This window comes from Montipora capricornis, chromosome 6 (assembly GCF_036669925.1).
Source record: "Montipora capricornis isolate CH-2021 chromosome 6, ASM3666992v2, whole genome shotgun sequence".
Classification (NCBI taxonomy): domain Eukaryota; kingdom Metazoa; phylum Cnidaria; class Anthozoa; order Scleractinia; family Acroporidae; genus Montipora; species Montipora capricornis.
The window spans coordinates 48,348,653-48,374,256 of NC_090888.1; the positions used below are offsets into that span (position 1 = coordinate 48,348,653).

The window sequence follows — 25,604 nt, forward strand, 5'->3', positions numbered from 1 at the left end:
GCTCACTCCTGAGCAGTTTTCAGGTTTTAAAGCTCCACATCTTTTCAAGACTTCAGCAAAGTAAGATGAGTAAACTCCATGCTTCTATCCTGTCATCTTCCAGGGTGTGCTCAAGTGTGCTTTTGACGTGGGGTAAGAAAAACACTTTGTGACGGTCTTTTTTTTTTCTGGAAATACGTGATATAAATCAAGTGAAATGATGTTTAAAAAACAAGCAGCAGTGTTTTATCGGGCGTTGCCCAGTGTTTTTAGACCCGATAAAACACGTGCTGTAGTTTTTTGAACGGCTTCAAAAACTTTCTACAAAAAGTGTGTCCCTCGGGAGTCCTAACAAAGGTTCAAGTTGTGGGGGGAAGATCTTAGCATACAAGAAAAACAAGTGGACCTTATAAGCGGTATGGTAATTCTACAAGCATGTCCTATCTTTGTTGCAGTCGATTGTTGAAGAAGGTTGGTTAAAAATGCTGCGTGAGAGAACGTTCAGAGAATTGAAAACTGCCGATGAAGAAAAAACCTTGTTGGAAAATTAAAATCCTTTCCAACATCAACGATATGCCACGAATTGGAATTCGTCACAAGAATATCTATACATAACATATAATATAAGAAAAGAGAAACATAACAATACTATGACGTGACCGGAGACACGAACAGGGCAGGGCCCCAATTGCAACGTATCCCCTAGGCTCAAAAATTAGAATTAGGCTTACATGGTAGAATAAATTAGACTGACATAAAAGAATAAGAAACAAAAAAGTATGCAAATTAATTGACAAATCATGGCGGACTATAAGTTTGTAGTAGACCTCTAAAGTGATCGTTAAGATGGACTCTAAACCAAAAGAGATCCTGGCTAGACTGAGCCAGGTAAGCTGTTCCACAACTTAACAGTCCTAGGAAAATAGCTGTTACAATAGTATTCCTGATTGTGCCTAGAAAGTAGGTCAAAGTTGGCTGGATGAGTGGCAGTTTGAATGAAACGTCCAAAATTACAAGTAACAGTATTTGTCTACGAAAATCAAGAGGTAGTAGGTTAAGCTGGTCTAATCTATTGATATAACTGACTTCTCTTGGAGGATAGTTCAATATAAACTTAGTGGCACGCCTCTGAATGTTCTCTATCAGTCTGCGATGTTTTACTTAGTAGGGCGACCACACACTTGATGAATGTTCTAGTAACGGCCTGACAAGCGCCGTGTATAACAACTTTCTCGTCTGGACGTCACGAATGTCCCTGGCACACAGCCTCTTCACTAGACAAAGTACCCTATTCGCCTTTGCACACATCTGCTCGATATGACTATTCCATGTGCAGTTACCAGAGACAGATACGCCCAAGTCAGAGATTTCAGGAGAGTGCGATAATACTCCCTCGCCAAGATGATATGTGTTGAGGGGCTTTCTACGAGATCTTCGCTTGGAGATACGCAAAACTTTACATTTAGTAGTGTTAAATGTCATCCTATGATCGCTGCTCCATAAATGTAAACCATCTAGGTCAGATTGCAACAAGGCAGGAGAACTTATAGAGTCTATAGGCCGGTAAAGTTTGCTGTCGTCCGCAAAAAAGGGCGAGACTTGATCCATGCTGTACGTAGGACGGCATTTCGTTTTGCTAAAACCAAGAACAACAGAGGCCCCAATATGGAGCCCTGTGGTACCCTAGATGTTACAGGTAGCCAATCCGAGAAGGCACCCTCAAGAAGGACCCGCTGTTGTCTATTTGACAGATAGCTCGCAAACCATCGAAGGGCGGTGCCTGAAATACCATGGCGGTGGGGTTTAGTCAATATAGGAGGTCATGGGGCACCTTGTCAAATGCCTTAGAGAGATCGAGGTGTAGGACATCTACCTCTTGACCTCCAGAAACCATGTCCAGGATGTCATGAGATACCTCTCTAATACTTGCGTAACTGTTGATTTCCCTCGTAAGAATCCAGGTTGCAGATTGTACGGTAGAGGTGCAAAGTGTGGATAGCAGTGGTTAAAGACGCACCTTTCTAACACTTTTGAGACTATGCAAAGCAGGGAAATCGGTCGATAATGCTCTGCCAGAGTCGGGTCGTTTTTTTTGAAAACTGAAGAGACATTTGCACGTTTCCACAGCGCGGGTACCACCCCATGTGACAGAGATAAGTTGAATATTTTACACAAGGAAGGCGCTACCTCAGCTGCTGTATTTTTCAGGAGGGATCCTGGGATGTTGACAGGCCCACATGGTTTATTAGGGTCAAGACCAAGAAGAACCTCCCTCACTTCAGAGACTGTAATTTCAATAGAATCCAGTTCTTCTCCGACACCACTGGGGGGCAGAGCACTAAGTGGTGGCGAGGCCGTACTCGCCGGATTAAACACAAAACTAAAAAACGTATTTAGGATGTTAGCTCTGTCCCGACTGTCAGTTGCAAGTTTATGTCCGTCCCTAAGAAAGTTAGGGGAGGGTCTATCGCAAGTAGATGACTTGATGTAGGACCAAAAGCGCTTGGGATTTTCTGAGATGGATGCCTTGAGTTTTTCTGCATGCTCCTTCTTTTTCCGCATAAGCACTTCCTTTACAGAGCGTTGTAGCTCGATAAAGTTGGCTTCAGTCGATGACGAGCGCTTACGTTTAAGTTTTTTTCTTGCGTCGTCTTTTTTCTTTAACAATAATCTTAGTTCATTGTCTGTCCAGGGCAGATCATTCACGCTTCGTGCTTTGCATTTAGGAATACGATCATTAGCAGCTGCAGCAAAGAGATCATACCAATTGTCAAGTGAGGCGTCAATATCATCGGGAACAATGCATGCGTCCCACGGGGTATTTCGGAATGTCTCTTTGAGTCCTAACCAGTCAGCACAGTGACGCTTGAAGTTATACACAACGCGTTTTGTTTTCGATCTTTTAGGGACTTTTAGATCCAACTCGAAACTAATTAATTTGTGATCTGTACAAATTATATCGTCAAATCCATGGATGTGTTGGACTTTAGTGGGAATAGTAGTGAGAATTAGATCCAAAATGTTTTTGCCCTTGGTCGGAACGTCGATTAACTGCCACAAGGAGTTGTCTTTCACCAGCTTGGTAAAATAATTGTAAAGACAGTCCCCAACTTTTTGTTCGTAGCAGTTTGCCAGTCGATTTCAGAGAGGTTAAAATTCCCTATTAATAGTATGTGATCGAATTTTGCTTTCGAGGCCAGCCTTGCATACGGCGAGAGCTACTGAAATTTAAACTGACCAATCAGAATTCAACGAGCGGGAAAAACTGTGCTATCCAAATGTCACGCCAATTGTTTACATTCTGATTGGTTAGATCGATGGACATTCGTTAAGCCTTCTCTTGTGACTCTCGACCGTCACTTCTTTGAACTCAGCGGGACAGAAATCACGCATTGTTCTGACAATAAATTTGGCAATCCACTTTATCCAGTTTATAGGTTGGGTTAGCCCGTGATTAACAACCAGGATCGATTTTGAACTTTATTCTGTCGGAGAAGAAGACGTTGCTGAGTGAACATTTTTATGACGAAATCCCTTTGTTTGTTCACCACTTCAATGTCCGATATGAGCCGCTCTAACGAGTATTGGGTCGATCACATTTGGTCGTCTGACCTTATGAAGTTCTTTCAACTCTTGTTTGTGTCCATCATGATCGAACTTCAGGTGAAGCACTATGCTGCTTTACGCCAACTTTGATGGCTTGTGATGAGCTTGCCTGCTGCCAAAATTGTTGTGGTATTTGGGCAAGATTGGTCTTATTGGTCTTAGTGCTGTGCCAAACAACGAACAATCCTGTTGGGTGTTCCAGGTGCTTGGCGAATCTTGCACGACCATCGTCTATCAGATCTGGAGTGGAGTTTTCTTTCAATGATTACAACTTGCCATCGTTCTGCAAACACCCACGTAGCATGCAGCACTTTTTCAGTGACTCTAGTCGTGCATTCTTGAGCAGTTCGTTCTTCAGTGCTTGTGTTTTTAATTGAATTAGCGATTTTTTATTAAGGAACCAACAAGTGAATGGTGCACAAAATTAGGAGAAACTGTCGATTGAAGAGACAATATTTGTAGACATAATTATCTACCCAGTTTAAGTTACAAGCTCAACAAGTTGTTTTACTCCACAAGTTTCAGTTTCAGTTTCAGTTTCAGGCCAGGTACCCGAATTCACCCAGGTACTGGTACACAACCATAGTGTTCTTTGGAAATTGAATAGCTACTTGAACACCTGGTTGCTTGAGAAGAAACTCGATGTGTTTGTTCTCTACATTGGTGAATGCTGCCACTAACTTTAAACTAAACGTAAATTAATACCACTGAATAGACACTGAAGAGTCAGTCCCTTGAATTGTTGATAGAAAATTAATTTAAATGCATGTTGAAGCATCAGTTGAGGATTTTCTTTTTCATTCCCACTTTGTGAACGTAACATACATTGCTGCAGTTTGTGTATTGCTTGGTCATTCAATGTCTTGAAGACGTCAAATCATTCAATTTTTAGGTATTGTGTCAGACCTCCATTGAAACACTATGTTTATCTAAAAACTTAACTGGTTGCTTTTTTGAGCCCTTTTGTGGCATATTTAAATTGGCAGGAAATGTTCCACATTTTATGGAATATAGTTCTGCATAGTTTTAAGGAATATTGCAGCCAAATCTAATTGAATATGAGACTAAAATATGCTGTTTGACATTTTGTAAATTTAAATATTTGATTGTGTTTTCTTGTTCCCCAAATTACTTTCAAACTTGTCAGTCCCAGCTTTTTGATCCCTAAAATCTAAATTGGTTTTCTTCCCTAGTTCCCTAAAATATTTTGATATTGTTCCTCTGTTCCCCAGTTCAAATTAGCCATATTCTTTTCTTCCCCAAAACCCCTGGGAGCGCCTCTTTGATGTTGATTCTCTTATTGGCCTCATGGTCATTCACAGCAATTTCTTATTTGGGATTGAGGGAAAAGTTTTGAGTAAATTCTCGCACAGAACAAGAAACACAATTTTGACTGCCCCTTCTTGCTCTTTTCGGACATGAATCAGCTTCAAGTTGTTTGCGCCTTTCTGGCGACCTGCGGGAGGGCAAGCTCTAGAAGCTCTTCCTTAGTGAGCCTTGCGCTGAAAAACTCTCTAATTCTGGCTTTCCTGTGTTTAATAGGGGCTGAGGTTTTTGTGCAAGAATTAATCAGCGGCTTCCTAGCTTGCAGCTTATAAAGGGTGTTCCTTCGGGCAATAGTGAGTAAAACTTTTGTAGTGCTTATACAAACTTCCGCTACTTGAAAATGTATGTTTACACGAAAGACATGTCAGCTTGACAATTTTTCTTTCCCGATACCCATTTAAACTTCACGTGAGCGCAATTAACAAAGGGCCAGAAAACCATTTAAAACACTTTGTGGCAATTTTTGTTGTCAACAAACTTGGGTGTCGGTGAGCAGAATTCGAACGTAATCTGTTATGCTTTGGCTGTTATTTGTGCTTTTTCTAACTACTTTAAGACCAATTCAGGCTGGTATTTTCGAATCAAGTGTAAGAAGAAGGCAAAACCGTATTGATAATAACGTATTTAGTTATGTTAACTTCGCGAAGACTTTAGTCGCGTCTTTTCGACGGGGTAGATCGACAACAATATCATTTACGCATAACCGAAATGCACTATTTCCGGTGAAAGGGCAAATGATTGACAGGACAGCACAGTTTTGACTGCCGCGCGCACTGCGGGCGCGGGTTCCGTATGCAAGGAGTAACAAAGTTTTCTTGAGTTGCTTAAGATATTCCAAGTCCGTGTCATGTGGTCTATAGAAGACAACTGCTAGAATTTTTCTCCTGGAATCTGGTCGAAGCTCACAAAGCAGTATTTCAGCGTCCGTTTCAAGATCTCTGCGGCGAATTCTCGGTAGTCGATTTTTTACGGCTAAAAACACTCCACATCCTCCTCTATTTTTCCTATCCCGTCTATAGATGGTAAAGTCTGAGCTAGAGGGAAGGAGCTCACAGTTCAAGTAGTTTGGATTAAGCCACGATTCCACACAAAACACTACGTCGTTTCCAATCGATAGTGCTTGGAGCTCGTTCTGCTTTTTACCAGTACGTTCCGAATTCATGGACACTTGAGAGTAGAGCAGTAGGGTATGTTCTTGTGCCCTGATGACCTGCCTGGACCAGGCTGAATCGCAATGTCTCCGCAAAGAAGAAGTAAACCGGCCGCGAATCCAATTGGTTTACTGAAGTCTCGGCGGCGGCGAATAAAATGTGTCGAACATGGTCTTAGAGAATCATTTGTCTTACAAAATCTCCAAAGATAGGACGAGACTTCACTTACGTGGTTCAAGTTGACATTCGGCTTACCAAATAACATCAGGAGATGCGCAAAATTAATAGAGAAATGGCACAGCCCAGTAAAAGGCGTCCAACCGCCATGACAGTATGCTAAAAGTATGCAGTATGCATTGTTAACATGACGGCAGAGTCGTTGAATTTTTTGGCTGACAAGATTTGTTGAAGAAGTTTGGAAGGAGAATGGGTAAAGTATCCGCCCGCTGAGAGTAATTAATATTCATAAGTCACGTGCAGTGTCTTTATATCTGATAAAACACTGCATACAACTGAGGAGTGTTTTATCAGCTGATAAAACACCGCATACTAATAAGGAGGTTTATCAATATAAAGTCACTGCACGTGTTTATCGACTTTTTGATAGGTCAATGGACTTATGAATTATCAATGAGTTTTTGAAGCTATCATAAGGGTAAAGGTGAAGGTCCCTATTTTACGAGGAAAACTCTAGACAGTCAACTAGAGTTACAGGGGCACCCAACGAGAATATAGTTCAAAACTACTTAAAAATAGCATTGTCAAACGTATTTTAGTACTTAAACGTTAGATATAGGCATATTTTTATCCCCTAAAAATCTTCAGGGGCACCCAACGACCAATTTGTTGTAAAATGTATTATTATACCCCAGTTAATGAAAATAAATGTTATTAATTCATTTTCAGGTGTTTTTCAGTGTTGCTGGGAAAACATTATCTGTTCCTTTTTCCCAGCAAGACACACAAGAAATTTCCCACCCTGCAGCTAGATAAAACTGGCTGGTTTCCCAGCCAGCTGATCAAATTTAGTTCCAAGCCAGGAATTCCGCGCGCTTTCAAATCCCTCGATCTAAAACGAACAAAAGCGACAAAACCGAGACAAAACAGGTTTTTTCCGCAAGCGCAATCACTCTGACCAGCCGTCGTATGTTTGTGACTACTCTCTGGGAGAGGGAGGGGGTTCTTTTTTTTTTTTTAGTCGTCCTCAGTCTTCAGAGTTTCTACAGCCAGCTCGGGTTGAAATGCTAGAAAAAGTCAGTAATTCCCAGGCAAAACCTCTATCAATAACAAAATTTCCCAGCCAGCTCATCGAAACACCTGTATTTTTGCCAGCAAGCAAGATTCCTCTGGGAAACAGATAATGTGAGGAACAGATTCGTTGGGTGCCCCTGGAGTTAATGATGAACTTGTGGCCCTCGGTGCCCACCTCTTCCTCCATCAATGCTCCGTTTTACGGGTATTCAAAGCTACAGCTACACGGATCAGACACACAAGAAATTTCCCACCCTGCAGCTAGATAAAATTGGTTGGTTTCCCAGGCAGCTGATCAAATTTAGTTCCAAGCCAGGAATTCCGCGCGCTTTCAAATCCCTCGATCTAAAACAAACAAAAGCGACAAAACCGAGACAAAACAGGTTTTTTCCGCAAGCGCAATCACTCTGACCAGCCGTCGTATGTTTGTGACTACTCTCTGGGAGAGGGAGGGGGTTCTTTTTTTTTTTTTTAGTCGTCCTCAGTCTTCAGAGTTTCTACAGCCAGCTGGGGTTGAAATGCTAGAAAAAGTCAGTAATTCCCAGGCAAAACCTCTATCAATAACAAAATTTCCCAGCCAGCTCTTCGAAAGACCTGTATTTTTGCCAGCAAGCAAGATTCCTCTGGGAAACAGATAATGTGAGGAACAGATTCGTTGGGTGCCCCTGGAGTTAATGATGTACTTGTGGCCCTCGGTGCGCACCTCTTCCTCCGTCAATGCTCCGTTTTACGGGTATTCAAAGCTACAACTACACGGATCAGAGGAAAGTCGAAACAGGCGTCGATCGAATGACGGGGATCGAACTGGCGATCCTCCTGCTCAGAAGGCTGCGCACCAACAACCGAGGTACGCCTGGGCTATGATCCTTGCCGTTATGAACGCAATTTTAGCAATTGCGTAGAGCAGTCCTGAAAAATAGCCTCACTTGATTTCATATCCGCAGTTCAAACTATAATTTTATATATAATTTCGTTCACGTGATATATAGAGCGCAACATTCCTACAGTGTACTTAGCGTATCATTGTGTCAAAGGCATCAGAGAGATTTGATTGTAAATACACTTGTCATCTGACATTCGACTTACATTTTGCTGTTGGCTTCACTTTAGAACAAGCATCTGGACAGGCGCAATTGTGTGTGAGCATAAAAACCTAAGAAAAGTACATTTTAAAGATGTCACCCTGCTCTCTTAAGATTTTGATTTAAATTACGTTAGAAAGAAATCGCGTTTAGTACAGGTTAAAGTCGGTTTTACTGTGATATTTGGCACAAATAGCACGACAAAAAGTTGAAAACTTGTATTCTTGGTTCACCCACGTCATCAATAGCCATGTTTTTCAACCAAAACGGTAGAAAATGTTTGCATAATAATAGAGTTCAATTACCGAAAGATTTGGTCGGGGCACCAACACAGCCGCCGTTTCTTTGTTTGAGGACACCAACATGGTGGCCGTGACGTCATGTGAAACCAATGCGATTTTCCGGGTTCCTTTGCAATTGCTTAGGTTGGTCTTCACTGCGATGATTTTTCTCCCTTAGAGGCATTTGGTAGTTTCCCGTGTACTATCTATCCCTCGCTTTTTTGTCGCTATGATTAGGTTTGCTCGGAGATCTTCTATCTTTGAGCGTCTTTAGAATTCGAGCTAAAATAAAGATTCAAAGTTCGTGTGCTCGAAAGTACTTGTATAAGTTTGTTTATCAGTCAATATCTGTCACAGTGTCTGTTAAACTTTGTCTTTCTGTTTGTTTTTCTAGTGAGCTATGTAACAAAAATCTACCAACAGGAAATGCCCCACCTGACTGCGCATTTTTTTTTTGTTTTACCTTCGGGTTGCTTTCAATATCAATAACGTCGAACACTGCATCTTGCGGATGCTTCTTCGTTGGATCGCATCTGAGTCTTACTACAGATAAGACACTGAGGATAGAAGAAAAATGAGTTTAACACCACTTCAATCGTTAGAACAGGAACATTTGGTTGAAGGCCAGACTGCAAAGAACCTAGTTTTCTTTGAAAGCCTTTGGTTCCTGAAAATAATTATGTTTTCATGGTTAAGAAAAACAAAAAAAATAATAATTTAACATACTATATATGACAGTACTTACTGTACGTTGCTGTATTCTAATTGTGTGAAGCTTGTTTCCGAGTCGATAAGAACTATAACTGTTCTTTGTAGTCCAATGTTTTGGTACCATGGAGGACTGTAAGTCCACATACAGATCTAAGACAAATTGATTCAAAACAAAGCTAGTAAAGCAGTTATTAATTAACTACGCCAGTAAAATAAATCACGTAAACATTTTCTTTAAAAGAAATGAACGTACCTAAACGGTAGGCCAATTCTGTTGATTAACACAGGCTTCTAATTCAAGTGAGTTCTCACTCACGACACCCTTTTTTGGCAATAAAAACAGTAAGAATGCTGTCGGGAACTATTAACGACCTTACTTTGAGCTGTCATATACCACTAATTTCACATATATCATTGAGCGGTGCCTTGCCTTCAGATTCTATAAGATTCCCGAGTCCCTTCGTTATCAGTTACTAAGCGGTAGTATAATTAATCAGAGATCTAGAAGGCCTTAAGTTACCGGCCCCGCATGGAAGGAAATGCCCTCTTTCAATTATTATTATCATTATCTTTATCATTATCATTATGGTCAACCGGAACAAATTTCCTTGGAGCGGTTTGGCATTAACGATGACAGTCCCCGATAGTGGAAATTTCATCTATCCATTTCTTTCATTGATGGAGGAGAGAGTTTGGTGATAATTTTGGTGATGTGAAACAGCTAAAATATGCAAAAATTAAATGGAAAGTTGAATAAAACGTGCCCTAAATAGAAATCAAGAGAACTAAGAGAACCAACAATCAAATACGTGCAAAGTTGAAGACTGATGTGCTCTGAAATGCTAATAGTGTCAAAAGGGAAAACTACCAATACTTTCATTGGCAAACACTTTTTGGATCGTCCCTCAATCTTGCTTCTGCAAAGTTGGGTTATAAAGATTGCGTCAATAACCAAAATTCTCCAAAGGAGTCTAACTCTCTGCCTTACTCTGGATATTTTTTTGCCATAAAAACTTACGGCAACATCACTGTCAAAACAGTCAGCGCTGTGAGGTCCCAAAGAAAATTCCTTACACGGATTGTAACTGACGTTATAATTCTTCCAAACCACTGTAAACCTGTTAAAAAATTCATCATAACCTTAATTTTGATCATATCGTTGATAGTAAAGCGTTAGAGGGGTCAAAACTGGGTAAAAATCTAAATTAGTACTTTTTAGTATCACCTAACTAGTGGACTAATGCAAATCCTGCATTTTGATTGGCTACGCTACTAGAGGACTATTAATAATAGTCCTCGAGTAGCGAAAAGCGTGACGCTTTCTTTCGTTTTATTCCCAAATAAATATTTCTTTAACTTGCATTTGCTAATTTTATTATTGCCTTTTCCGTCCGACTAGTTGGGTGATACTAAAACAATTAGACCCTTCGCCCTCAAGGGCAACGGGTCAATAGCCCATTCAGCTTCGCCTGATGGGCTATTGACCCGTAGCTCTTGCGGGCTACGGGTCTAATTGTTAAATATTAGCTCACACGTATAGCTTTCCTGACAACCCACTTAGAAGATAATGAAATGTATTTATGGCACAAAGAGCTATTCTTGTTTAAGTTTTGATGACGTTCTGAAGACATCGTCCCCAAACTTGAAAAAAAAAAAGGTCAGTTTTTTCAAGTTTCAAACCATTTCCATCTTCTCCATCCTTGGCCGCAAAAAACAAAGAATAGCTTCAGTGCACTTCAATGGTTATGATTAGTAACAAATCTACAGCTTTGTTTTGGTTTTCTTTGATGCAAAGACGTCTTTTAGTGTTTTGAAGTTTGACTAAAATAGCGTGAAAGTTGACTAAAATAGCGTGACACTGCCCCCTTAATCTCAGCCTGGACGTTCTTGCAGAAAAGGTCCTTGTAAAATAAGAGTGAAATATACAAAGGCGTTACGTGACACACGCATAAGAGCTGCAAGACCAGAAGCAATCGGAAACACTCTAATGAAACACTCTAATGAAATTTAGAGTTAATAACAAAACACAATCTTTCCTTTGTTCGTTGAAAAATCTACACATCGCCAGAGATCCAGTATAGGATTATAAGCATTATGGCAAACATAATAATAAGAAAAATATTGTTTCATTTATTCAAGCAAGTCTCTTCTGGGTCTCTTCTATAAGATTATGGCTGACGAATCCGACGACAGGTCAAGCAAAGAATAATTTGTAACTTGTTTGGGATACGACAAATTCAGTCCACACGAGTATTTTTTAGGTCTCTATGAATTACCAAACACAGAGGCAGTGACAATATTTAAATCTATCGAAGCTATTTTTAAGCGACTAAATCCTTCTTTTACAAAAGTAAGAGGACAATGCTACGATATGGCCGCTTCCATGGCAGGGTCAAGAAATCGTATAGCTGCCAAGATTCGCTCACTGGAGCCGAGAGCTTTGTATATGTTGTGATTTGATTTAGTTTTTGGTTTAAATTGTTCCAAACCAGTTCATTTTTTTCAAAACAGTTTTTTTTTAAACTGGTTTGACTTTTTTAGAACAATGCCCATTTTAACATATTTGGATATCTTTCTGTAATTAATTTGTTGAGTATGTATGAAATAAACCAGAGCAATCATTTTTGATTATTATGTCGGATTGTTGTCTCTGATGCTATCAAAGACAATAATTATTATTTATTGCATGTGAACAATATTCTTTAGTGTTAACGGCTTAGTGATCAGGGTTAAGTACTTATTTTGAGTGGTTAGCTTTCATGTAAGGTTAGGGATACTGCTATCATCTGTTAATCCATTTTGTTAATTGTTTCGGCTTAGATCGATCCTCGTTTGCTGAAAGGCGGACTTGCTCCTCTGGTTTCTCTTTCCAGAAATGTTTGGCCTTGTTGTGAAAATCATCTGCTAAATAACCTTATAATAGCCTTTCAATTCCTCTGTTTCTCTGTAGAAATCGATTTCATTTACGCAATTGCGCTGGCGTGCATGACTCTGCCATATGTAGCTCTGGTGTCGAATTGCACATTTGTGAAAAAAATAAAAATAAAAATAAAATCAAAGTTTTGTGGAGTTTCCGTTAATTTTTTGCGTGGTCAAGTGGATTAAGGAGTAGGCAGCAGATCCAGAGGTAGGAAGTTCAAGATCAAGTTCTGGTGAGTATACAGAAAGGTCTTGAGAAATATAAGATGTCTGAGTATTGTTTTGTAGGTGGGGGCAAGCATAAGTGGCATTCAAGGGGGATAGATATGTGAGGAGAGGGTGGGGTAGGATAGAGGTACAGGAGAAGATCAGGGAGGGGTAGGTGAGTAGAAGGGAGGAAAAGATGTCTATAGTATTATTTTAATAAACCAAGCCCCTGTTTTCTTAACTACACTCCCCAAAAAATAAAAATCCTTTTCTTACACAGTTGATTAAAAAAAGAAGTTTAAAAAAAAATTAAACTGGATTGAAAAAAAATGAACTGGTTTAAAAAAATTTCAAACCAAAAACAAAATTAAACCACATATACACATTGCTATGAGCATGCACTAAATCTGGCTTGTTCAGATGCAATTAAACGCTGTCCATTGTTACAGGAGTCGCTGGATGTTTCAAAAGAAATATCTTTACTTATAAAAGAGTCATCTAACGCCTTTTCCAAAGCGTTAAAGATAAACTTGGAAACTCTGGCTCCCCGGAAATTAGGGTTTTATGTCCAACCAGATGGATAGTCAGGGCGGATTCTCTTCATTCCATATAATCAAGTTTTAATGCTCTCTTGACAGTTTCGGATAAAGCTCTTGGCTATGTAAAACATAGTGAAATGTGAAGCAGGATAAGAGGTGTTTCTCCCTTTATGAGAAAAATTAACTTCCTGTTTGGAGCAATTCTTGGTAAGTGGCTCTTACGACACAGTGACAACCTTAGCAAAACTTTGCAAAGCCCACAGGTTTCATCTTTGATGGCCAGAAGATGGCAGCTCTTACAGTTAATTAAACATGAAAAATTGGTTTAATCTATCAAGCGTGTTGATAAAAGTCGAATTACCACCGTGAACGATTTGGAAAGCTGACGCTTCGCGCGTTAGCCCTCCGTCATCTCTCTGATCTTGCTATGTTATGAGATCTTCAGGGTGCGCAAAATGGAAAGTGTCATCCCAAGGGGAAAATTTTAATGTGTTTGCTATGGGCGAAAGGATTTAGCTCAACACTTTACGGAATTCTTTCGTTCAAAAAGCTAACAGTACTCTGGCGAATAGATCCTGTTGTATGCAATTACGTACGGATCTAAAGAGTTCCATTGTACATTAAACCAAGATCAGAGCATTTTTGAGCTTCTTTAAAACGAACTTAATGAAATAGACTGTTAGATTACTTGGCCAAACACATAGGGTCTTGCAAACCTTGGTTTCCCATCACGCCTCTCTAATGACGTCAGGTCGTATGCACCGCTTTCATCAAACCAAATACACCCATAATCAGTCTGAGTTGTCATGAGAGGAGGCGCTATCAGGCCATCAGCTCTCTGGCAGGTAAAGACGGGACATAGAAATACCATGCTCGTCAAGTACTTTACCCATATCACTACTGACATTGCGTCGATGTGCTCTGTAGTAAAAAAAAAAAAAAAAACATTCCAGTATTAGGGATATTAAAGGACCCCGCCTACCCGCAGTCAAAAAAAGCAAGCCTTCGCGTGCAATATTTATAGCTCTGGGGCGCTGGGGTGAGGTTTCCAAATGCTTTGGCGGAATATTCCTCGGAGAGGTACCCCACCCCTCAAGAAAAAAAGAGAAATTGTATACCTGGGGTACCTCACCTACCCGAGGTCCTCTACCTCCATTTGAACAGGCTCTGACTTTAATGAACTGCTAAGACCGATAATCATCACATAAGTAGTCCACAGTCCAAGTTTTGCTTGGATCGCATCCACCTCCTTCCTTTCCGCAAAAAAATTAACTTCGGGTCTGGTTAACACAACTTTCTATCCAGTCGACAGAGAGCGGAGGAGGTTCGTTGGCAGCTTCTTTTCGTCGTTTACAATAATATATATTTGCACTGATCCACTTCATTGTAAGACATCCGCTTCCGGGGAGTTCGAATCAGTAGGGTGTATTTTCCTGAGCTCACAGTTCCCTCCATGTGAACAGGCCCTCAATCACCTGCAACTCTGCCACAAAAATCGTCGTGGAAAGAACACCGTCGATGTTTTTATTTACACAGAATGTTCGAGTACGATTAAAACTTATGAGTCACACTGCTGCTTGAAATACTACAATTCTTAAAGAACGGGTTGACCATCTCTTGGGCATCCGTTTAATAGTAAGCCAGTCCCTCACAAGGGTCCCCAGCTCCAGTTTCTGCGATCCGGTGTTTTGTCGCAAACACATTTACTAAGGCTTCAAAGTCAATAATGAAATCATAGTGGGTTGCAATCGCACCAGCTGATACGACAGCCTTTCGTGTCCCATGCATGCCCGGGTATATGCATACCACCCGGAGATGCTTTGTCTCACATGTACAAAGAAAAATGGGAACGTCGGCCGTGCCTATGTAACATGTCGGGTGCAGTTTCATTTTAGATCCGATGTATTCGTCGAGGTTTGCGAGTTCCCTTGAAGCTGGCAGTGCATGAAATAAATGGAAAAACCCAGGGAGGACCAGCCAAATTTTTCTCCCGACATTGACTTTTTGGCAAGCAGGACAACCAACCAGAGTTGGGGACAACGAAAACGAAGCACAACAGGCCCGTTCCACACAAAAAAGGAAGTTTGCTCGGACAGCCCCTCCCCAAAGTTATTGTCGCTATGTTATAAAAGAAATGGTTCATGCTTTTAGCTGTGCATATATCGAGTTATGGATGCACGCGGGAGTTTGCTAAGCACTCGAGAAGTTAGAGTCGCACTTGGCTATCGCGTCGTGCGACTCTTACGCTTTTCTCGTGCTTAGCAACCTCCCGCGTGCATCCATAACTCGATATACGCACGCTAAGCATGAACCAATTCTTAATTAGCAGCCAGTAAATGCAATAAGTGCAATTCTCCTGATCCCTACTCCACATTATGACGTCATTATGCGATTTTTTTATCGCGTATGCGCAGCAGACCACTCTTCGAAGTTTATTGTTATGTAAATAAGATACCAGTATATAATACCACTGCTCGCCAGATTCGTCCTCTTCCTTTTTCGTGCAACAAAGCTCAGGTAAGCGGACTACTCTGTGGTCATTTTACGGTGACCCCTTTTTTTAGTCTATCATGAGAACTCTCATGTTTTTCTCGTCGAATTTTTGAGATGTCTTAATCTCGTTTTGCTTTTTCTGCCTTTTATTCTGTGCCAGGAATGGACCCCTCTAAAACACAAACAAACTCAGATTCAGAGAATGAATTATTAAGAGGAGATGATGAAGAGTCAACGACCGAGCTCACTCAAATTCAAATCAAGTCTCTCTCCATCATGATCTTCAAATTGACAAGCTTTCAGCTTCCGTCGCTGAGACGAGTGAGTTTTTCCGTTCCCTCTAGACCAAGAATACTAGTGCAGAAGTTTCGGAAATCGAAACGGGTTCAGGCACTAAACGCTCGGCTAAAGGAGACCTACTATTACCGCCGTCTAAGCGTGGAAAGTCCGGGCAAAGTAGTCCGGCGCTCGTTGGAGTCAATTACGACCCAACAAACAACTCTTAATAGGGCTCCTCTGATTCGAGTCCCAACGATAGCCTCAGTGATTCTGACGAAATGGAGGCCTCAATTTTAACGAGTCAACTAGCCTTGGCCCAAAGGTGAATTTAGATTTGGCTACACGTGTTAACGACTCGTTTACAAAAAAGCTCCTGGACGATAAAATGAAGGCTATTGTGGAGAAATACAAAACTCCAGAGAATTGCGATTTGCTTTGTGTCCCGAGGGTTAATGAAGCTTTGTGGAGCGATTTGGAGAAGCCGGCTAAAAGCCACGACCTTGTCATGCAAGACTTGCAGAAATGCACGCTGAACTCCGCACGGCCGTTAATTGAGACCATTCAAATGACCAAGGTGAGCCATAAAAACAAAACTTCAGTCGACTCAAAGCTTTTATTGGAATGTTTGCGGAATGCGTTAACCTGTCTTGGTAACGCGTCGTACCAGGCGTTAATGAGGAGACGTGAGTTTCTTAAACCAGAGCTGAGCAAGAATTTTCGCTCTCTGTGCTCTTCTTCGTTACCACTGACGAAGTATATTTGTTTGGCGATGATCTATCCAAGCAAGTCGACGAGACTGCTAAGGCCAATAACATCACGTCCAACAGGTCTGACCGTCACAAACCAGGACCCCGCAATGACATTAGATCATTTACGGGGTCGTTCCGGCTCTTACCGCCACGGTCGGTATTGCCAAGGGAACTCGAGATCATCAACCACGACCAGGTCCCACCAGGAATTGAAGGACAAAAATTAATTAAAGTGAGTTCCGTTGGACAAATTGCCTCTTATTTTGATAACTGGTGTCAAATAACCCGTGATCCTTGGGTTTTACAATGCGTTCAGGGCTATCGTCTCGAATTTGAGACGGCCCCACAGCAAGTATCCTGGCCAACGGCTCCTAATTTTACAGCCGCACAGGCCCTGGCTATCGACGAATGAAGTTTCTAAACTGCTAGAAAAAGGAGCAGTTACGCAGACTCCCCACACTCAGGGGGAGTTTCTATCCAATATTTTTCTAGACCAGTTATCAATTTAAAGCCCTTAAATCGCCACGTTTGCAAAAAGAAGTTTAAAATGGAGACAATAGGTTTCGCTGTTCAGCTAATTAACGAAGGGGATTACATGGCGTCTATTGATCTCAAGGCGCTTACTTTAGCATCCCTATTCACGTTAATGACCGCAAATACTTGCGATTCATGTGGCGCAATCACTTACTGGAGTTTGTTTGCATGCCTTTCGGGTATACCCTTGCTCCCCGCTCTTTCGCTAAGGTGTTAAAGCCAGCGTATTCCTATTTACGCATGAAAGGCGTTTAAGGTGTCCTACTATATTGACGATACCTTGATAGTCGCTCCTTCCCAAAGTGTTCGAAAGATCATTAATTTACTTGAATTCCTTGGATTTACAACAAACCATGAAAGTCTTGTCTACAGCCTACCAGGGAAATTTCGTACCTACAGGCTCGCGCAATATGACTATGTCTCTTTCTGAGAGTACGGTCACCAAAATAATTAACGCGTGTACGACTTTGCGTAATTTGAAAAGAGCTTCCATTCGCCAGGTAGCCGAGGTAACCGGGCTTCTCGTTGCCGCTTTCCCGGCTGTTCGGTATTTACAATTATTTTATCGATATGTGGAGGCATGAAAATCAACTCCTGTTTCTTCAGGTGCATCTTGTGAGGAGCTCGTTAGCATTACCGAAACTGCGTGCTCGGATTATTGAGAATATCAGAGCCTATAACGGCAAGTCCTTTAGAACGCCTTCTTTTTCTCATACCATAGAATCGGACGCTAGTTACCTGGGATGGGGCGCACGACGTGGTGAACACCATACTGGGGTCATTGGTCTCCCAAAGAAGCCACGTACCATATCAATTATTTGGAATTACTCGCGGTTTTTCTGGCCTTGAAATGTTTTGCCTGTAACAACGCACGGGTTTGTTTGAAGACAGATAACACGACTGCGGTAGCCTATATCAATAAAATGGATGGTATGGGCTCGCCCATGCTTGATGCCTTGTCAAGAGAAATTTGGTTTTGGTGCCTTACACGAAATATTTTCGTTACTGCTGTGCATATTCCTGGCCAGAAAAACATACACGCGGACTATTTTTTTCAGATTTTTAATGACAGGACCGAGTGGAGCCTACACCCAACGGTATACCAAGGGGCTACCGAACGGCTCCTCGTCAATCCGAGAATAGACCTTTTTGCAACCCACTTGAACACCAAATGTGACCGATACGTTTCTTGGCAACCTGACCCTGGAGCTGTGGCCACAGATGCTTTTTCGTTCTCACGGAGTGATTGTTTCTATTATGCTTTTCCTCCATTTAGCCTAATCCCGAGAGTATTGGCAAAAGTCCGTCAAGATCAAGCTTGCATATTGTTGATAGCTCCAGTGTGGACAACACTTGCCTGCGAACGCAGACGTATTTCCGGCGGTCGTTTCTCTCCCCCGAAAAGTAACGTCTGCGAGTTCGAGCTGCAAAACGATTTCTGTGACGTAAGATCTTTTGTTAGGTTTTTGACCAATCAAATTGTATGATAGAAGCAAGCTCGAGTTACTCTTGCGCGACTTCGCGCAATTGCGTGTCTGAAATACAAGCCATACAGGTAAGATTCTCAGTTGTGGAGCGTGATTATGAGTGATATAAACAACCATGAACGAAACTCCCAAGAAGATTTCTCACGATTGTGAATGCTGCATTCTTTGTAGAGGGAAGTTCTCGGCGGCTAAGGAGAAGATACGTGTGTTTGGTAAAAGCAATGTTGACATATGTTCTTTGGTATATCGTGCCACAAACGTTGATCTTTCTGTTTACGTCGACTGTGAAAAGCTGGCCATTTGTCGCACGCAGTGCTACAATCGTATTGTGCGATTCAATAATGCCCTGCAAAAGGTGGACGAAATTAGCGAAGAAATTAGGGGATATTTTGGCGGTAGTTCCCTTCGTGTAAAAAGGATGGCGAAAGACAATAGACCTTTTCGGCTTGTACATTTTGTTTTCCCAATACAGATCATGTGATAATACTCAGGAGGTTTGGTCTTTTGTTTTGTTCATTAAAATGAGGGCATGCAAGCATGAATATGCCTGCATGCACTCTTTTTAATGAACAAAACAAAGGACCAAGCCTCCTGAGTATTATCACATGATCTGTATTGGGAAAACAAAATGTACAAGCCGAAAAGGTCTATAGCAAGACACTAGGCATGATTGATCAAGTTACATGTAGCTTATATCAATTGTTTATTGTAGAATTTCATTATTATATGATACATGTTCAATCTGCACTGATCGTAGTTAGCAAAAGCTCGTCGAGGCGAGCAGTGGTTATGAGTGGTTACGCGTGTATAAAAGAGAGAACACGTAGAGAAAGCTACGGTATTCAGTTGTGTTTCACCGACAAGACATTGTAGAACGAACAGGTATACAAATAACTAGTGTACAAAGCATGCAGTCAACTAAAACAAGTAAATACCTAAAATCAATAGAAAGTGCAAATATCAGAAGCCAGATTATTAAGTATTTTTGTTATTAAGACAGATAAATCAATACAGTCATTTTCTTCTGAAAGTCTTTGGAGTAGGATACTGTGGTTTTTAATTTTAAAATTGTTTTTGGATAGATGGCGAATTTCACGAGGTAAACTATTCCAAATTCTTACACCATATATTTAAAATGATTTAATTTGTTTGTCAATTCTTGAGGGTTTAACAAGTAGTCACCTCTTGAAGATGATCTTGTTTTATATGAATAAATGCTTGCTTAAGAAATCAATAAATCAGCATTATTTGGAGTCGATAAATTGTTAGATATGTCATGCATCAGAACAGCTGCAACTGATTTACGAGAATGGGGGACTGCACGGAGACGTACTAGAGACTTTAACACTTATCAGTGACAAATAACATGAGCCTCGTCGACAGTAACTGCTCTGACAGATTTCCGGTACAACTCGCTCATTGCCATTTTCCTCCATGTTTCGTATCCAAGCCATAGTTCAGGTGATCCGAAGATACGGCAGTGATTCCCAGGGAATTTAGCCGCAACACTTGATCTTTTATCAGGCTGTTAAGCGGAGAAATCACGACGATGATATTAAATATTCTCGTCAGTTGACTGCAAGCACGAGTAAACCAACGGCAAAGCATGGTAAATCAACGACTTTCCAAAACCCGTTGGAAGATTTACAAAAATATCATTCTTCTCTTGAACAATGTATTTGATGGACTCCTCCTGGTGCGTATGCAAACTGTCAAATCCAAAAACATTGCAAACCTGGTTGAACGCGTCTTTGAACGCTTCTTCCAGTGTGTCCGCCATTTTTTCTCCACGAGAATACGTGGTTATACCGCGCACGAATCCTGCGAGTTAGTTCTGGATTTTTTAGAGCTAAACGGTGATTGGTGAATAATTCTTACGTCACGGAAATCGTTTTGCAGCTCGAACTCGCAGACGTTACTTTTCGGGGGAGAGAAACGACCGCCGGAAATACGTCTGCGTTCCCAGGCTAGGACAACACAGGTGTGGTTTCCGACTGTACTAAGTCTTCTAGTTGAACGTCCTCTCCTCTTACCGAAATGGGAGGACCTTCTGGTGCTGCTCTTCGCAGAAAGGTTCAACTTGCCGCGAGGATTTTATCCGGCGAGGACTCAAGAAACGAGGCGTTTCAGAAGGGGCTTCCCAGATCATCCTCAGGTCATGGACACAAGGTAATCACAGGCAGTATAACCGAGCTTGGGAAAGATGGATTAGCTGGTGTGATCAATTCAATTTTCTGTTGAACACTTTGCAAGAAGGGAAAGCCTATTGCACAGTTAATACTTATAGATCAGCGGTCTCGACTACAATAAGGTTTATTACAGGACGAGACATGAGTGAAGATCACCTTGTAACAAGACTAATGAAGGGTTTGTTTATTTCTAAACGCCCTATACCACGGTATTCACATACATGGGACGTTGCCATAGTTACTTCATATTAAAAAACTATAATACCATTAGAGTTTTTATCTCTCAAGGACTTGAGTTTAAAGATAGTGATTTTAGTTGCACTAGTTTCAGCTCAAAGAAGCCAGACTTTACAGGCCTTACGTATTGATTGCATGTCTGTTGAAGATAGCAAGTAGTTTTTGTCATTAAAGTGGTACTATGATCAAAAAATCATTTCTTTTTCTCTTCTGATTTTGAAAGCGTGTTCGCTTAACACCTAACTGGCAAAATTTTGAGCTTTGAGTTTTATCCAAAGGCTGTTTATTTTGAGTGTAAGTTTTGGATTTCATGGTCCGTCATTACTCACGTTCAAAACTGGCCGATTGGACCTCAGAGGGTTGGATCTAGAGAAAATGACGTCATTTACTCACTAGCTTAAAGTTTCAGCGTGTAAACGCAATTTATTATATATGCAAAACACGGGTTGAAAAGTCTGAAAGCCCGAAACTCCCGTGCTGCATATTAATTAGGCCGCGAACACGGGCATTGCATTCTTAAACTAGTGAGTGTTTGACGTCATTTTCTCCTCAACCCAGCAGAAGTTAGTAATGGCGGACCAATAAATAAGAAACTTCCAGCTAAAATAAACAGGTGTCTTTTTAAAATCAGAACTTAAAACTTGGGTGAGTTAGTGTTAAGTTAACATAGTTTTGAAATCCAAAGCAAAAACATTATCATTCCAGAAATTAAAAACGACAGGGCTATATGCCCTAGATCACATGTAATCGAATATGTCGCAAGGACCGAGAGGCTTTTCGCGTTAATACCCAACAGATTTTTGTTTCCTATTGTAAACCGCATAAGGGCGTGTCTAGCAGTACTTTAGCCAGGACAAAAACCGTTTTGGGAAAATCTGGTCTTGACACCAACATTTTCAAGGCTCATAGTACAAGATCAGCCGCCACATCTAAGGCCTTTTCCAGCGGGGCTTCTATTAAGGAAATACTAAGTTTAGCCAATTGGTCTACTGAGAAAACCTTCTCTAAATTTTATAAGAGACAGGTACCAGAATCCTCCATGGCTGAAATGATTCTAATTCAATAAATAAATTTCCTTGTTATACACTTTTGTCACATTGCTTCAAACAACACATAATGACGTCATAATGCGGGGTAGGAATGAGGAGAATTGAAAATTGGACAAGAGGTAAACTTACCTTGCAGGATAATTGTAATTCTCCGAGTCCATACGGAGCAATTATGACGTCGGTCCCCCCTCTTTTCTTTATGGACCCACGCAGAGGACTGTGTCAAAAGTATGTAAATTACTTCGCTTTGTTTGATCTACACTCAAAGAAAGAGGACGAATCCGGCGAGCAGTGGTATTACATACTGGTATCTGATTTACACAACGATAAACTTCGAAGAGTGGTCTGCTGCGCATGCGCGATAGGGGATCGCATAAGGACGTCATAATTGCTCCGTATGGCCTCGGAGATTACAATTATCCTACAAGGTAAGTTTACCTCTTGTCTAATTTTCAATTATCATTATCATTATTTTAATTTATCAAATTTTCAATGCGGATGTACTTTTTATCACTAAATATTAAGACGAGATTTTTTTGAACATCGAGCAATAAAGCGCGCCAGCGGCCAAAAATCCCATAAGAGCTTGCGCGCATCTTACTTACAGATCAGGACTTGTACCGTCGGCCATATTGTGTGGCGGTGGAAGAGCACATAGAAGTTGTGTTGAGTGCAAGCGATTAGCCTACCATTTTACACAGGTATTTCATTCAGTCACTTCGGAAAGATCTGTAAAGCTGTGAAAAACGTTTTGAAGCGGTGAATTTATGGTATTTAGTTTAACCTTCTTGCAAGGTTATAACCAGTACGCAAATTGTTCGAAAAGATCTTTCTGCCGTAAGATTTCGAGTTCTCCGACTCTGCTAATAAGAGATCTAGTCTAGAATTAGTGTGTCAAGACTTGCTTTTGGACTATCTTGAGACTGCAAACCTAGGATGAATTCTTATTATACTTCTATTAAAATAGTGTGAACAGTTCTTTGTCATTGCCTTGTCTGTGACCGGTGATCTGATATTCGAGTGAGAGGTAGTCAAGTTGATGTGGAAGCAGCTTCTGTCACTTGCGTTACGGTTCAGTGAGGTTTCCTACAGATCGTTTTCGGACTGCTGTTGTCGTTACAGCTCGGTGTACTCTATCGCTAGACCTTGCAAAAGGTAATTTTGTCCTTTTTTTTTTTTTTTTTTTGAAAGGTATTGAGTATTCGTGGATAGGTTCCTTTAGAGTTGATTTTCAGCTTATCTCCCGCACACTTCTTCCGTAAAAAGATTCGTGAGACCCCCAGTGTTTGTGTTTCCTTTTCAGTTCGCCCTTTAAAATTACACATTAAGATTGTGTTCAGCTTAGCTTCAATTGTCAACTTTCAATTTCGATTGTTGAGTTGAATTTATCGTAAAATTTGCCACAAATGTTTCATTTTCCAATTCACTAGAGTTAAGTCTAGCTTATATCAAAGTCAAAAAAAAGAGAGTTATTGAAGGCTTGATCTTTGTGAATTAAAAAAAAAAAAAAGAAAGAAACTAGTCCCAGCTGAGCCTCAGAGATTGTAAACAATGTCTTCATCAGTACTTACTTATAGTATATGTAAAAAACCTACAAGGAAGAATCTCGTCCCATAAATGATGTTAAAGGAAAAATGTCAAGCCTGTAGGAATGCCACTATCCGCCTCTGATGTTCAGCGTCCAAATGCACAACTCCCCTGTACAAGCTAAAACATTTAAAGTCACTACCAAAGTCCACTTATGTCCAGGTTTGACCCTAATTAGATACACGCCCAATTTTGACATCCAACACAAAGTGTCCCTTTAAGTCTAAGCATTTGCTACCTATTTTCAACAATAAGGTAAGGGTAAAGGTCAGCATTATTTTTAGCTTTGGGTAAATGCAGCAGCTACTCTTCACTTAAAGAGTAGCATTTGGGGGACACTTTGTGACATAAATTGTCTGTATTCTGAGACACAAGTGATGTTGAAGTTGGCGAAAAGAGCAAGGGGACACTTCGTGACGCTTATTGAAATCCGCGTGCATCTAATTAGGGTCAAGCCTGGACATATCTCCCAAAGTCAGTGGATGATTTGTTCCCTGAAGCTAACAAAACTTTTTTGGAAAAAAAGTTTGGCTGTGTGGCCCTCATAAGCAGTTTAAGGTGCTGTGGTGCATGTTATGTAAGGTTGCACAGGCTGTCACCCAGTGTAAACAAAAGTGTTCCACAGCCCCTGTCTGCAAACAATTCTATTCAAAATCAAGTTGGTTGTGCCCCAGTGTCATATGAACTGACGTCAAAGCGAACTCAGCAGAGGATTTGAAACAAACTTTAAAACTGCGCAAGGTAAAAAGTGGCTGAACTTAAAACAGAAGTTGAAAACATGGGTGCCTCAAATGAACAGATCTGCCAGGAAATTCTTGAAGGCCAATTTGATGGGGTACACTTTCCTTCTTTTAACTCACATGGTAAAATTCTACCATACATATTCTGCCTTACTAGCTGGTTTTTCAGTTTATTTGGATTGTTAATGAAAAGATGAACACAATTCAAGGATCTCCCAAGCCCGCGAAACTGAAAACATGGCATACTGTCATGCTTGTATAACAGGGTAAAGGTTACTACTGGTAACCCTGCAAAATACAGTAAAGACCCACACATAAGAACCTAGAATTTTCAAGGTCAGGCTGAGCAGGTTCTAATATTTTAGGCTATTTTTTCATAATTCAGGCTGATTACATGTAGTTTCTTAATAGGTTCTTATTTCTCAGAGGAACAACAATAAATTTCTATACCGTATTTTATTCATAAGATATGTAGACAGTATTGCACTGTAGCTTTATGGAAAACATATTTCTAGAGAAAATCCAATAAAATGCCAATCAAAGAAAACATATACACAATACACTTAATCGGCTAACTCAATGTTGTACCCAATTCAAATCTCCTGAGATTAAGATTCTTTGTGTATTGTATTTGCATTATAATGTACCATTCATATTTAAATGATATGGAAATACCTGAAACAAAACGTTTTTTTCCCAAAGGGTTTGAATTGGGTACAACATTGAGTTAGCCGATTAGGTCTATAACAGGAGTTTTCTCGAGGGTGATTTTTTTGTAAAAGTACCTCTTTTTCTTTGCCGGGCTCTGCAGGTTCTTATATTTTTGGGTACTTTTAAAATGCCAAATTTCAGCCTGTACTAGGTTCTTATATGTGAGTTTGTACTGTATGCATTATTCCCTAAAATAGAAAACTAATCCAGGCTATAGAGTACTCTTTTTGCATTCTAATAATCAGATCAGAGTCAGTAATTATTACTGACTAATTCAACGTCAGGACATTTTTCCTTTACCTTTGATAATAAAAAAATAAGATCACAATATTTTTCACCTCTATCAGTACTTTGCACGCATACTGGCTTTAGCAATGTTTAGGAAACATGATTGTAAACATGCAAACCTCACTCTCTAGGAGGTGTTTCTTACTAGAAGTAAAAAGTAAGAGGAGCAAGCCATTGTCTTCACTTCTTTCAAATTCCATTCAGGAAAA

At 40.5% G+C, this 25,604-nt stretch overlaps 1 protein-coding gene across 2 annotated transcripts in view; it reads right to left on the reverse strand.

Annotated features, from left to right (window-relative positions):
* LOC138052328 (uncharacterized) overlaps positions 1-25,604 on the reverse strand; it is a 45,728-nt gene that overhangs the window by 16,193 nt on the left and 3,931 nt on the right. The window contains exons 2-6 of one of the 2 annotated variants that reach the window (XM_068898748.1): positions 13,769-13,973; positions 10,462-10,505; positions 9,422-9,537; positions 9,140-9,233; positions 8,400-8,466 (exon numbers count right to left, since the gene is read on the reverse strand). In XM_068898748.1, the coding sequence (XP_068754849.1) occupies positions 8,400-8,466; positions 9,140-9,233; positions 9,422-9,537; positions 10,462-10,505; positions 13,769-13,781 (334 nt within the window). In that variant the 5' untranslated portion in view covers positions 13,782-13,973. Of the gene's footprint in view, positions 1-8,399; positions 8,467-9,139; positions 9,234-9,421; positions 9,538-10,405; positions 10,506-13,768; positions 13,974-25,604 lie in introns of both variants that reach the window. The other variant, XM_068898747.1, reaches the window with a different exon arrangement.